The 15,973-nt window shown below is 42.6% G+C and overlaps 1 protein-coding gene across 1 annotated transcript in view; it reads right to left on the bottom strand.

Moving 5' to 3' along the window:
• Positions 1–15,973, bottom strand: part of HIVEP1 (HIVEP zinc finger 1) — a 134,300-nt gene that overhangs the window by 44,331 nt on the left and 73,996 nt on the right. The window contains exon 3 of the mRNA XM_040984146.1: positions 11,869–11,922. Within this exon, the coding sequence (XP_040840080.1) occupies positions 11,869–11,922 (54 nt within the window). The remainder of the gene's footprint in view (positions 1–11,868; positions 11,923–15,973) is intronic.

The following is a 15,973-nucleotide window of genomic DNA, read 5'->3' as shown; positions in this document are numbered from 1 at the left end:
CTTCTACCTACAAGGACCCATCAGCGATGGAGACACAGCTAGCGACCTCTCCCGTTACTGCTGAAGTCACCACTGCTCCCCTGACTTGGCAGTTTTGTGTATCACAGATTCCGAGCCCTGTTGGATGACTGCTCGCTTTAACTGTTAGCCTTTTCTGATGGACCGACCTGTTCATCACTACAAAATGCCTCTCCTAGTCCCCCGTACCATTTTCATCTAAAAATCCCTCTCGTCTGATTGGTGGAGCCACTCCACTGGGTTTCTGACGCTTACTACATGCACATCTTATCTGTCACCTTACCTTCAACACACGCTGTCTCTGATTCTACAAAGAGTCTTAGTATAGTCAATTTATGGTATACTTTTTTAATACTTTCAAAATTTTTAAGTGGATTTTCACTCTATTTGAGAAGCAGAGAAAGAGGGAAACAAGAAGTCCTGGAGGGAGTGGGGAAGAGAGATCTTCTATGTGCTGGTTCAGTCTCCGAATGCCCACAAATGCCAGCCATGACTGGACCAAGCTGAACCCAGCAGCCTAGAATTCAGCAGGATCTCTGCTGTGGGTGGCACAGACCCAGCTACCTGAGCCATCAACTGATGCCTCTTAGGGGAGGCATTCATGAATGCTGGGCTGCAAGCAGAGGGCCAGACATGAACCAGCTTCACTGACTCAACCAGCAGCTGTCAAATGCCTGCTGCTGGGCACCAGAAACTGCAGGACGCACTGGGTTATGGGCGCAGGAAAATGGAACTAGAGGAATCATCAGGGAACCCATGTGGCAGGGATGAAGGGGCGAGGAGCAGAGGGCACCCACACAGGTCTTCACGAGAGGTGCCATCCTAACAATCAAGAGTGCTGGGAGTTGCTGGGGGTATCCTACCAGCCGGGTGGTGGGCTTCCAGCAGCCCTGACCCTGTGTAGGCAGCGAACCCCCCACAGAGCTGCTCACTCAACCCTGTCTCTCCACTGAACCCAGGGTTCCCCAGATCCTTGGCTTTGTTCTCTGAGGTTTCACTTACCCGCAGTCAACTGTCCTCTGAAAACATTATGTGGAAAATTCCTGAACAACTCACAGTTTTAAGTATCCTCTATTACCCTGTACTGCTCTAACTGTTCAGTTTGCCTGATGAACTCTTTTTAGTGTCTGCTGAACTTTGCCACACATACGGATGCAGTGGGAACACAGTCTGTGGAGCCTCTCTGTGGCTTCAGGGTCCTGGACCGCGGCCACAGATGCGGGGCAGCTCAGATGATGTTCAGATAGCCGATCCACGTTCGTTCTCACTTCAGGGTTCTTCAGTTCTCCATGAGCCTCTTCGCGCTCATTCACACAATCTCATTTGCTGCTTCCAAGCCTTTTCTTCAAGGAAATAATCTTAAAACACCCTATGCTTACCAGGGCCAAATTCTAAGTAACCACCTTCAAGGAAGGTATGATGTTTCCTCATGTAGGACAGGACTACAAAACACACTCTTTAGCAAAAGAATAAAAGAACACCATATTTTTGATGAAAAACGACCTTGTTATTTCTGTCTCTATTTGCCTTTTAGTTAAAAAAAAAAAAATCTATTTTCCAGACCTTTGCTCAATGCCTTATCTGGCCTCCCTGTATTTTCCGTTCTGCCTTCAGGCGGGAGGAGAGCTGCAGTGGCCGCCAGCCCCTCGGAGGGAGCGGGAGAGGCACAGTGCAGCACCAGCTGTTCTTAGGACCCCACCGCACAGCAACAGCAGGAAGGAGGCAGGCAGGCCTGAATACATCAACGGAGACTCGCGCGTGCTTCAAGTCTGCACCCTCACGGGGAAACACGCATGTGACGTGGGATGATTACCAGAAAAAAAAAAAATCAGACAGACCAGCGGAACCCGGGGTTATGTTTCTCTTCCCACACCATTGTATGAAGAATGCCCCCCCATGAACCTGAAGACAACAGCCCCTGGGATGCCGCCCTCAAAGAGGCTGAATGCCACATGGCAGCAGCTTGATTCCCTTGCCTTTCTTGTCAAAAAATGAAGGGATGGACGTAAGTTTGCACTTGATAGAATGTCAAAACTTGTTTAAAAAACAACATCATATTTCTGCAATCAGGCTGCATCTGCTGGCGCATGGCAAGAGCACAGGCCACAAGCCAGCGGGCAGTGAGTGCCCTGCGAAGCGGCACACACGGTCGCTGTGCGCCCCACGCCGCACAGCACTCGCCAGTCACTAAGCGGAAGGAATTAGCCGATGAAGTGAAGCTCACGTCAGCGAGGAGGGCTGACGATGGCTCACCACGGAGAAACCAGTAGTACTGCCAGGAAACAGTGAGACCTTTCGCCCTTCAGTATCTCACAGGATGGCATTTTTAGATTTTGTATTTAAATATGCTGAGGAAATAATATTTAAAGAAGGTTAAGTACACTAACATAGTAACAAAGCTGTTTATATGTTTATGGTAGTAAGCTTTTATAAAATACTATGATCTATCTGAAAGGCAAATGGTCTCTTGCAATTTCACATTTGCACATTAAAGATCCAAATATCAATAGGAGTGACCTATGATACTTTTATTTCATGCACACGATACAAATAATTCCCACAGTACCAATTTCACCCTAGAGAAAGCCAAGAGCGTGCACTACCATGCTGAGAACAGTTCATGAGGCCTGATAGGTTCATTTGAATGTCTACGTCACGTAATATTAAAACAGGAAGATGCTTTTCTTTTCCAAAAACCAGACAATCTGTGGCTGTTTTCCTGAGGACAATGGGTTAGGCACTAGAGACAGTCTACACGAAGACCTCAATCCTCCACCAGTTCCGATGTGAGGCTCGTTAGGGCAAGGGCTGGGTTAAAACCGGTAAGCTCCTTTAGGGGTCTGACTTTCTTCCCTGTTTCCTGGGGCTTCAAAAAAAAAAATGTTGGCGGATGCATACTAAAATTGTATTGAGTAAATGGATGAACTAACAACTTTACACAAGGACAATGTCATGAATTTTCTAGGACATTTAATTAGCAGAGGAGAATTTATAAACATCATGATTTACACCCCATTTAAACCTGCACATTAAAACTCAATACTTGCTAATAATTAGTTTATAATCCCAATGACCACAACTTGTCAAAATATGCACTAAATTAGCTAGAATCATTGGAATACTATGATAAATCTGAGTTCCTTTAAAAATACTTAGTAGCTGACATTTCATTAAGACACTGCACTTGCCTTTTTGTCTACCTATATCAACAAGAGCTTTCATTTTGTAAATTATTAATGTCCCTCCAAGTCTGAAACATTTTAACTAAAGCCGCCATACTTTGCTTGTTGCACATACTTCCTTCCCAGATTGTTTTAAAACAATTTTCTCTTAGCTTAAATTGCACTGTTTATTTTAGCTCAGTTGGTTAAAAATTTTTAAAACGTGTTCTAATTTTCTATTTTAAGTTCCACCTAAATTGAGTGGGTGGCTGTTGTTGCTGTTGTTTTTTAAGATCCACTCATTTGAAAGGCAGCGTTGGGGGGCTCTTCCATCCACTAATTCCCTCACCAAATGGCCTCGGTGCGTGGGGAGGGACCTGCTCAAGCCGAGAGCTGCCAGGTCCCCCATGCGCAGGTGGGGGCCCAGGCTCGGGCTCTGTGCTTGTGCCCCTTCCCGAGGCCATCAGCAGGGAGCTGGACAGGAAGTGGAGTAGCCGGGACTCTAACTGGCACCAGTTAGGGATTTCAGCATTGCTGGTGGCTCACTACATCACAAAGCCAGTCCCTGAATTCAGTTTTATATAAAAACTATCAACACTGTCAGCTGTGAGAATATGCTCTTCTATTTTAATTAACAGACTTAGCAAAACTTTTAAGAACAAAATATCAACATTAAATCCTAAGTGTTATCATAACAGAAAATGCTATTCTAACTAAGCCTTCTTTTTTTTAAAGATTTATTTTTTTTTTTTTATTGGAAAGGCAGATATACAGAGAGGAAGATCTTCCGTTCAATGATTCACTCCCCATGTGAATGGCAGAGCTGAGTCAACCTGAAGCCAGGAGCCAGGAACTTCCTCTAGGTCTCCCACGTGGGTACAGGGTCCCAAGGCTTTGGGCGGTCCTAGACTGCTTTCCTATGCCACAAGCAGGGAGTTGGATGGGAAGCGGGGCTGCCGGGACACAAACTGGCAGCCGCATGGGATCCCGGTATGTCTAAGATGAGGACTTTAGCCACTAGGCTACCGCACCAGGACCAGCCTCCACTTTTTCAGATTCATTTATTTGAAAGGCAGATTGCACAGACTCTCCAAAAGGTCACAACAGCAGGGGCTGGAGACCTGACCTCCACCTGGAGTTCCTTGGTGGTGCCAAGGACCCTTGGACTTGAGCCATTACTGCTGCTTTCTCAGGCACGTCAGAAGCAGAACAGGACTGGTCCTGTGAAACGGCATGCTGGCGTTCTGACGTGAAGGTTAGCGCACTGAGCCACAAGGTCTGCTCCTGCTTTCATTTTTCAAAATATATACTAGTCGGTATCTAGAAACGCCTTTATGGTGAGTCACCATATTTTTTACTTTTTAGAAATACATTTATATTACAAGCAGCTTTAAATACAAACAAGCAAAAAAAAAAAATCTGAAACATCTTGATGTAGAAAAGAGGGGAGGGCACTTCAGCGTTTCTACCGACACACTGAGAGCCACCGTCGCCTCTCCTGGCACTCCCGTGCCTGCCACTCTCCCTTCCAAATTACACAGCCTCACTGAACACAGGAGCCCAACGTCCCCCAAGCATCGCAGGCAGTAGAGCATGGCATTCCAGGGCATAAACTCTGCTTATCCTGACAAAAATCCTACTTGTCAGCTGCCGCCTCAGAGCTATCACGCGTGCCCCCCACTTGCTAATCACACGGTCCAGGGACACGCGCAGATCGCACTCCTCTCCACACCTGGAAAGCAGGCGACGGACGGGAATCACTTGTACACATCCACTTCACAGGGATGCCGCTGCCGTGCGGAACGAATCCAAAATCTCCATCTTCACACCCATGCTCTGAACCCCAAGTAGTTTTTCCTGACTCAACACATTCTCTTTGGAGTTGATGATTTTACAGTCTCACCACCCAAAAGTGTAGCTCAGGCCAGGAGTAACTGCCCCAGGACTCACTGCCCCCTAAGCACACAGGCTGCCCTGTGATGCAGGGGCAGGAGAGCGCAGTCCTGGCACCGGAGCCCTGGGTGCACACCCTGGGCAAGGTCATTCCACAATGCTTCTACTTCAGCAGCCTTGTGACTGCAGCACGGCTAACTTATAAAACGCAAAATTTCTATTATAAATCAAGGAGTATTTTTTACATAACACTAAAAACTTTGATGAAACGATATTCAGAAATGGAGCAGAAGCAATCAGAATGGTCTTCAAATAGTTAATATTACAATTCAATTGACTCAGAAACCACAGAAACAAACAAAACCCCTGTCCAGGTGGATTGGGGGGCGGAATACAACTTCCTACTAGATAGTCAAAGGAACTAGCAAGGGAATTAACGAAACAAATACAAAAGGGTGTATGATACACTGCACTGATATTTAGAAGGAAATAAACAGCTTTAACTGATTGCAACTGAAGGGTAGAAACAAATACGCCATCTTTTCAACTTAAAAAATCTGAGGAACGGAATTAAATAAAAAAGAAGGTATTAACTAACAAAATCTAAGAAAAATGAAAAGAGTTATCAAGAAAATCAGCAACTGGCACCAGGAAAAAACAAAGCATGAAGCGCACAAATCTCTGGTGACACTGACCAAGAAAGAGAGAAAAGACACAAACGGACAAACGGACCACGGACAACGGAACGTGACTACAGACCCAGAAGCAATCGGAGAGAACTGTGCTGTGAATGATGCGCTTTGGCCAATAAGTATCAATGTTTATAGCAAAGATGAATAAAGCATAACAAATGTAACTCTTCAAAGCTGATGGAAAAGTTTAATAATTCGCTATGATTAAAAGCACTGAAGTAGCAGTTAAGTATCTACTCTTCAACTACTTGCAAAAGTCACAGTATTTTGTTGGACCTGCCTGCTCATTAAAATGTTTTCTGCATTTCACAAACACTCCAAGGAAATTAATTATCTGGTCCTCATGTTATTCTGCTCAATTAGTACAACCTTAAAACAGAATAATGCAAGTAAAATTAGTAACAGAAAAAAGTAAGATTATGGATGGATATGTCCTCAAAATGTTTATAAAACTTAATAAAATACTAATCACATCCAGTGGTATATCTGAAAAAACTGTAAACATCATGCTGACATTGATTTTACCAAAGAATATTCAAGTCAGCTTTCTACGTCATACAAGACCAAAGATCTGCTAGTTCTCTTTACATATGAAGAAAAATATTAATAGTCATTTATTTTTACAAATTCTATGCAAATCAAAACTAGCAGGTACATCCTTAGGTGATTAGAAATATGCTGATCTCTGTCCTATGCTACACAATAAGAGGTAACTTTAGTTTTCTGTCAAATTAAGAAGCAAGGATGTCAATATTAACACTCTTTGTTGCTATTTTCCTGAAGCCAACAGAGTGACAAGGAAATCAAAGAAGCAATGTTTAAATAGGTAGAAACAAACGGCTCTTATGACAGACAAGTATCCGCATACAAATTTTTAAGTGATTTGAGCTCAATGGCTAATTGCAGTATGCAAAACAACATGGTGTTCTTATTTAGCAACAGAGCTAAGATACTGTTATACCAAAAAAAAATTCCATGAAACCAACAGAATAGTGCTGTTCCAGGTAATAAACCCAACAAAATACATACAAGATAAATAATAAAAAATTTAAAACATTAAAGAACATATGAATGTCAGAGATAAACCCAAAGATAGAAAAACTAAAAACTGTGGAGACAGTCTGTCCCAAAACAAGTACATTTCTCAGAAAAATTGCCCTTTTTTAAATCGGAGGTACACATTTTAAAAGATAAGCTAAAAACTCATGAAGATGAGTAACTTGAGGCATTTTTATATAATTTTTGCCATATATTACTGTATATCCTATACCAATACAGTAAAATTAGCAGTAATTAATATATTGTGATAATAGCTCATGGACAGAAAAACACAATAGCAAACTCAAAGTTCTGAATCTTCTCTACACACATATGGGAAGTCAGTACGGAAGCACTGCAGGGAGGACCTGCTCAGGAAATGCTTCCGGGCCACTCAGCAACTCTGACAATGACTAATTATTCATCTGGGAAGACAAAAACCGAAAATGTAACTCACAGTATATTAAAATATATATTTTCTAACTCAACCCCAGATGGGTTTTTAAGTCAAAATACCCAAGTCTTTCAGAAGGAAACAAGTAGTGCCCTGAACAGGAAGACTTTTTTTAAAGTTAAATAAAGAAAAATCTTTGTTAGAAAACACATTTATGATGAGAGAGATTAATAGTTTGGAAATACTGGAATCAAAATATTCTCTTTACTAAGAGATACTTTTTAAAAAGTGAACAATCAAACCACAAATTAAACCATACAAAATGAATAAAGGTTGCTAAACCAAAATGAATAGAAAAAATGCCAAGAATGCAATTTATTAAAAAAACAAATGAGCAAAAGATACTAGCAAGCATTTCACATTTGCAGGTGTGTCTGCATTGTTGCTGTTCCATCTGCACAGGCCCCAGGCCAGCAGCCAGCTCCTGACTTTGAGTATTTACCTAACAACTTCAAACTAACAGAAAACAAGCCAAAACAATTTACTAGGCTATATCTTTGTGTCAAATAATAAGGCATAGCTGTGACCAGAAAAAGCATAAATCAGGAGTACAATAAAATATTATTTGCACCCGTGTAACTGGAGAAAATTAAAAGCCAGAAAATACCACATACACGATAGTATAAAGTGAATTGTTAGACACCAATGGTGGGAATGTAAAAGTCACCCCTCACCCCAAGGAAAACAATAAACTTTGGAAAACACTTTAGCATCACGTGGTGAGGCTGAACATGCAGTCTCTTGATGTGTCTTAGAGAGCTTACGCATGCACGCCCCAGCATCACAGCCGCCCCATCTAAGTTAACCACAAAAGTAGAAGTGACTGAAATCTTGCAGCCGATAAACAGATGAACAGTAAAATATTACAGCAATGAAAAATCCAGCTGCATAGAATAACGTGGATTCTCGCAGAAAAAAATGACAGAAAAAGTAGATCATACATGACATTGAGGCAAAATGAAAATAAAAACACAGAGTTTGGGAATACAGTGGTGCATGACGTACTTTGTTTACTAATCCGATGAACACAGATGGACTGAGAATGCCTTGGCAGGAACGGTGCCACAGTCTCAACCACCAACATCCCGTAGGGACACCGGTTCCTGTCCCGCTGCTCCACTTTCCCTCTGGTTCCCTCCCTGTGGCCTGGAAAAGCAGCCGGATGGCCTAAAGCCTTGGGACCCCTGGCACCTGCAAGGGAGAGCCAGAGGCTTCTAGTTCCTGCCTTCGGTTCAGCCCTGCCCATTGCAAGCACTTGGGAAGTGACTCAGCAAATGGAAGATCTTACTCTCATTCTCTCTGTAAATCTGACTTTTCCATAAAAATAAATGAATCGTGAAAAAAAAGATGGATATGACACAATTGGTGATGCCCCTGTTTTCACACTCTGTGGAATTCAAGATCATTGCGTTACTCTTATGATTCCTAGTTTACACCTACTGATTTACATGTGTGAAACACTTACGTGATAAAAATGTAAAGTGAAATATTGAGATTAAAGCTTATTCAAGAAACAGCACCAAAAGCTTTCCTAACTGATCTGCTTGTTTCTTTCCAGATTTTGAGAATTTTACTTCTACTCCATTACCACATCTATGACACTCCCTATCTCCTTTAAATCCGCTTCAACAACTTTATAAATGGTGTCAAACACCAGCACTAGGAGTTACTAGACAGCACCGCGGGAGGAACAGGATGACTCCACCGAGGGCCGTGTGACTGCTCTGTGCTTACATCTGCTCCCAATCTGATTAAAACTCAAAGAAACCAAATTCAAGTCCTCCAAGTTTCATTCATAAGGAGAGAAAAAAAATAAAACAAATATATTAACATAATTTAGTGCACTGTTTTATTTTACTGTTATCTGACAAAATCAGTTTTAAAAAAAATCAGTTTCCATGCTGACATCAAAGAGCAAGTTTTGTTTCTCAATTTTTTTTTTTTTGAACAGCACACTCCCAGTGTGCTAAATGTTTCTGAAAATGAGTCCGTTACTTTTCCTAATGGTCACAAAGCAGGAGACATGGGGAGAAAGTTTCAAGTCAGGGTCTGCAGAGGAGATACACTGTACCTTGAAAGCATAAGCATAAGGAAAAGATCCTTAAATGTGCTCATGACAAAAAAAATCAATTGACATAGAGGAATGGCAATCAGACTCACAGCTGATCTCTCACAGGAAATTCTACAGGACAGAAGAGAATGGAGCAACATATTCCAAATTCTAAAAGCAAAAAATTGTCAGCCCAGAATAACACATCCAGCAAAGCTTTCCTTTGTCTTTAAAATAAAATAAAATTCTTCCACAATAAAGAAAGTTAAAAGAGTATGCTTCTTCCAAACCTGCCCTACAAATGATACTTCAAGATGTTCTCTTGACAGAGTGAAGGAATGGGACCCACCAAAACCAAAGGCAAATGTGAAGAACATCCCAGTAAAATGACAGAAGACTAAATCAAACAATGAACACCTGAGTGCTAAAATGACAAGACCAAATTACCACCTAGTCATATTAACCCTGAGTGTAAATACCTTAAACTCATCAATCAAATTTCATAGATTAGTTGACTGGATTAAAAACACAAAATCCATCTATCTACTCTCTGCAGGACACACATTTCATCAACAAACATCAGCACAAACTCTATCTCATGGATTTTGTTTTTTTTTTTATTGGGCCCGGCGCGGGTGGCGCAAGTGGTTAAGGTCCTCGCCTTGCACGCCCGGGATCCCATATGGACGCCGGTTCTATCCCAGCAGCTCCGCTTCCCTTCCCATCCAGCTCCCTGCCTGTGGCCCGGGAAAGCAGTCGAGGACGGCCCAAGGCTTTGGGACCCTGCACCCGCGTGGGAGACCCGGAAGAGGCTCCTGGCTCCAGATCGGCATAAAATTGGCTGTTGCGCTCACTTGGGGAGTGAATCATCGGATGGAAGTTCTTCCTCTCTGTCTCTCCTCTCTGTATATCTGCCTTTCCAATAAAAAAAAATAATAATAATAAAAATAAATCTTTTTTTGTTTTTATTTTCATTTCTTCAAAACAGATTTTTCTTCTCATTAAATTCTTTAATGACTCATGCTATCATTAGTAGTATCATTTTCTTCAGGAAGGTTCTTGATTTTCATTTCTTCCGTGACACACACTGGTCATTCAGTAACATGTTATTTAACTTTACGGCATTGTAAATTTCTATTTTTTTCCTGTTGTTGATTTTGTGGCTTTTCATTTGAGGGATGTACATAACTGTGTAATGGAGACTATCATATCCAGATGTGAGGATACAATGCAATATGTATCTCTAGTTCCAGATCAAAGATGGACTTCCAATGAACCTGTTAACTATATCTTGACAATAGGATGCTGGACTCTGTGCCATTGTCCATTCCCCCAGTGCTGGATTTATGACATTTTGTGAGGGACTATCGTGTTGTGATGATATGGGGGAAATCAGTGGGGGGAGAATGGGTCTTGGGAACGGGGTAGGTAAAGCCCAGAGCCTATGGAACTGTATGATAAAATAATAATTAATAATAAAGTTTAAAAAAATGGATGGAAGAAATTACTTCTACTGATACTTAGTAACTGGACTAGATTTAAAAGATACTTGAAAAAACGGGAAAACACATGAGGAGAACTTGATTTTCCTTCAATATTGGAGGAGCACAACTGGTTTTGCTGAGTGCTGGAACTCTCCACCTTATGAACTGTGCCCCATGTGCTGTTCTCGCTTTTGCCTCGGGTACGTGTAACAATCATTAATGTGCTTTCTACGTCGAAAACCAATTTCTGCACTTTGTGTTTTGATTTTTTCTTTTGTACAAGTCACACCTGATGTAACCGGTGAAATGACACACACAGATGCCTTGCCCCTCCCTCCACTTCTGTCATCATACCTGCGCATCATTTCTTTCAAACCATGAGTCTTGTGCGTGTATGTGACAGACACACCTGAATTTGTCATTTTTCTAAGCAAGAAAGGGACTGTATTTCGTAAGCTTCAGTACGATTCTGTTTCTTATGTAAAAAGAAATCATCATTATCAATTGAAACAATGGCCTTTTTTAAAGCTGTATGACGATATCATTTAAGCTGCAGTATTGTATCCGTAACTGCGTAACATTTCCTGAGAACCCTAGTAGAGTTTAGATGAATACACGACAATGTGTTCAGCTATTCTGCTAACTGGCATTCAGGGTGTTTCGGCTCTCAGTCATTCCAAAGCACCGCAGGACACGAACACAGGCAGGTGTGAGTACAGAGGCTCGCAGCCCCAGTTCTGGGGTGTCAGGGCCACAAGATGCTCACATCCCCAGCTCTGGGGTGCTCACGGCCGCAAGACTTTCACACCCCAACTCCAGGATTCTCTGGCTGTGGCCGGTCTAACAGAGAGCCGCACCAACATCTCACAATCTTCTGGGCCTGTCTGGGCAACAGCTATAAAACCTCGAGGACTCATGACACAAAGTTCACGAAATTTCTAGAGTCAATTAGTTTCATATGACTTTGGATTTTAAGATCATGCTTGTGGTGATTTAATTAGCAACACTGAAATGATATGGTATCTGAATAAGCATTTCCATCAAAAACAATGTCATATAAAGAATTGCTTTAATTTACCTTTTTTTGAAACTTCTGCCCCATTGAGTTCTTTTTGTGCTTCTTCAATTTTGTCTGAGGAAAACAAAGAAAACTATATAAACGGATGCACCAAACAAGAATACACAAAGCAACATACATATCAGGAGAAATTTGCTGAATGATTAATGAAAGCAATATGTGTAAACTATCCATATTTTCCTTTACATTTATAAATTTACTTTTAGTCACAATAAATATTCCTATAATGAGAAAAAGAGCACCCTTTTATTGAACTACAGCTAAAAAAATTTTTGAGTTTTCCAACAAGAGTATCTAAAGGTAACACTTTCCTCATATACGAAGTTCCCAATGGGGATTTTATTAGAGCCGCACTAATACCGACTAGCTTAGAATTAAGACTAAGCAGAATCCAGGTGGAATTACAGCTCGTTCAGTCACACCTCTAAGCTCGGCAGCCAGCCAGTCACAGTCTTGAATTAACGGCTGGCAGAGCGAGGTGGAGGCTGGATCCACTTGTGTGACTGGGAAGTGACTGCACAGGGTCAGGTGGGGGCGGAGGTCCAGAGGCAGAATCAAGATGGCTTCATGAAAGACCCCTGAGCACCTGGGGTCTCTCCTTCCCAGTCCCCCAGTTTCATGGTCTGTCTACCAACCGTCCAGCCTCTCCAGGTGCCTCAAACAGTGGGGTTGCCTGACCTCACGCCAGGAACCACCAAAGTGCCAGCTCCAACATGCCTTCTTCCTGTCCGAGAAGTCCCTCCCTGGAATCTCTGGTTAAACTATCCAAAAGCTGCCAAACACAGGCAGACTAAGACCTAGCAGGGCCACAGGAGACAGGGAAGGATGGACAGCAGAGGTGACAGGGATGTGGGGGAGGCGTGGGGGTGGGCTGGCAGCATCTGCCAGTTAGCAGCTCCATGGGCAAAGCTGCAGGAAAGACCTGCTGTAAGGAAACCCCGTCTACACCACCGCTGCCTGACCGCCTGCACAGCCTGGAAGGCCAGGTGTGACTCAGAGGCAAGCAGGACCAACAATCAGCAGGGCTTCCTTGGGCTGCACGAAGGCAAGTGAGTCTGGGCCCAGGGCAGCTCCTCTGGGATTTCTGCCTCTGGAAACCACTGGGTTTTGTAAAGGTACAGCTAGTCTACCTTTCCTGAGGATATTCATACCTATGATGAACCCATCCTACACTTAATACGTCAGTCTGAGCGTTTACTGCAACAGTACTTTCTAAAATTCCAAGAGTTGTACTTTGTACTAAATTCAATGACATTAATAACTAACGTTTTTGGTAGCCCTGGTATAGTTTAGATTAATGTACTCAAAATACTGTGTTGGGGGTCATGCAAAGCAGTAGCCTCTGCCTTCCGGTAAAATCAGCAGCCCCAGAAACTGTCTCCAACGGCAGATCGACCGGGGCTGGCCGCCGCAGGGAAGCTCCCAGACGCACATGCACCAGACTGCCAAACGCAAACCCCACCGCGCAGCCGTCAAACTCCGGCCTGCCTGCCTCTTTCGAGAAAGCCCGGAAATTGAGAAGACCTTCAACCTGCTGATCACATCTCCCTCAATTTCATATTGATCTGGCCAGCCTGCTAAATGAAGGCAGGATGGGAGCCACAAAGGAGGTCTGAACCCTGAGCTGGAATTACTTCCACAATAGTCAAAAACAATAACATTTTATCCTGACAAATGCATCCCCACACGGCAATATCCTGTTTGTCCCTGCTAATCATCAGATCCAGAAAACAAATGGACGGGGGCAGACATCCTTGAGAAAGAAGCACTTTCTCTAATTTACAAGTATTAGCAACTTCTCCTGAAACGATGAGATATGCACAGAAGTCAAGAGGGGGCTCACATTAAACACAGAAACTGCGCAGCGTAGTCAAGAGGAATTAAACCTTGAAGAGAAAAATGTGAGATGCATGGAGCATATTTGCGTCAATATAAGGAACAAGAGGGTAAGACCTACTTAAAAAAATAAAATACACTAAGTGCCTTGTAGATATTCGAACTAAATACACAAAACACATAATTTAAACACAAAGTCCTTGAAAAACACAAAATGGAGCTTTATTGCTGAAGCACTATTATTTCTATGCCAGCAGTTCACTACACTTCAGAATCATAAATAATACATGCATATATTATATATATTCATGGTACTAATGGCTGTACTTAATAGAATTTATGTATACATAATCTAGCATTATACATAAAAGCAACTTTTTGTCAATAAAACCACTTGTGGCCCAAAGCAACAAAAACTCCTATGATTTCACAAATATAAAGAACAGCTACTGTTCACACATGGGAGTTTGGCCACCTTCTGTTAGTACTCTATCATAACAAAATGTTATAAAAACGACTTCAGTGCATATTTGCTTGCAAAACATTAGTTGCTGCTTTCTGGAAGTTTCAACTATGTCACCTTTCTGTCCTAATAACAGCAGCACACAATGCAGACTGCTGACTCAGTGCCGCCACACAGCTGCAGCCAGCGCCCCACGAGCGCTCCGCAGCCCCACGAGCGCTCCGCAGCCCCAGCTCACCACGTACACAGAATCTTCAATTAGAGACTTGTAACAGCCATTATTAAAAGCTATTGCTGGATTCAATTTTTTATTTTTAAAAATTTCATGTATGTGCAAACTGTATCTTATAATTCTCCTCATAAATATAATTTGGTTCACAGACTATGCAATTACAGAGAAAGTAGTTACTTATTGTACGTTCCTTAACTGGCTCACACAAGAAAATTTAGTGATGTTTCCAGAAATATTCATCATTTTTTATCATGTTTAAGAAGTACATTTTCAAATATTCTGACTCATCACATATTTCCACACATATAGCAAATACATATAATTCTGAAAAAAAACCTAACCACTTTCCATTTTCTATCTTTTCCTATTAAAGCTGGAAAACGCTGCTGCCAACCACCACAGCGCCCTGGGCCTCCTGGCTGGGCTGACCCTGCCGGGCGAAGGCAGCACACTGGCTCCTGAGCACCTAGCGCAGGGCAGCGCTGGCCATTGTGGCTCCTCATATCCTGAGGCCTGATGGGGCAGTGAAGGAGGAAGGGAGGGAAGGGCCTCAGGTTCTGAGACATCCCCCAATGCCCTCCCTCCTCACCCTGCAATCAGGATAAAATGGCTCAAAGACTATACATTCAGAAAACATAACGGCTTCTCATTTATCTGAAAAGAAATATACAAACAAGACAGACACACCACGTCAGTAAATATGGAGGAAGTTGTGCAATCTTGGTATGAGAAGTTATAACTGGTTTAAACTAAGATGTAAGCCTGAATCACTTCACCAAATAGCCTCAGAATCCAATAACACACGAATGGGTCCATAGTCTTTCCCAGGATGCACAGGGCCCAGGGCGGAGTTGACACCAGGCCAGAAAAGGTGTTACTCACAGCAGATTTGTGTCAGCTGCTACTATGAATGCATGCCTGTTTTAAAAAAAAAAAAAAAAAAAAAAGGTTCTCCTCCTTTTAAACTAAAAAAAAACTGCTAATAAAAAAGTTTAAGAATTACGTTATATAACGCCATATTTAACGTACCTTTTTTTGTTCTAGAACAGGACAAAAGCATGTTGTTTAGGGGTCGCTTGTGAGAGTGGCATCCATATCAAAGTGTGAATCCTGGAAGACACTCTACTTCTAATCTAGCTCCCTGCTAGTGCACCAGAGACAGTAGAGATGATGGCCCAGGTACTTGGGGCCCTGTCTCCCATAGGGACCCAGAAACAGACCAGCTCTCCTGGAGAGGCTCACAGCTTCTTACAACCATCAGACAAGCACAGTAGAATCATCTGGCGGTATCTAAAGCTGGGAGAGCTAACAATGCTCTTGGCAACCTAGCTACGTCTTCCTCCTGCCCTCCGATGCTCTCTCATAAGGCTCAGCCACGCAAAGCCAGGTCCTGCCAGATCCCTGGAACATAAGGGTAGCTTTTCCCTCCCACACCAACTTATTTCTAGGGACTGTCCTTCCAATATGGTGCCGCTTTCAGCAAGCCTTCCCTAACTTCTCATTCAGGGCCCATCAGCCCCTTCTCGGCACCAACACCAACCTGCTTCTCTATAGTTAGATGCTGCATGATTGCA

Source organism: Ochotona curzoniae, unplaced genomic scaffold (assembly GCF_017591425.1).
Source record: "Ochotona curzoniae isolate NIBS_2020 unplaced genomic scaffold, NIBS_Ocur_1.0 contig_4064, whole genome shotgun sequence".
NCBI lineage: Eukaryota > Metazoa > Chordata > Mammalia > Lagomorpha > Ochotonidae > Ochotona > Ochotona curzoniae.
This window is presented reverse-complemented; position numbering and strand designations above follow the sequence as displayed.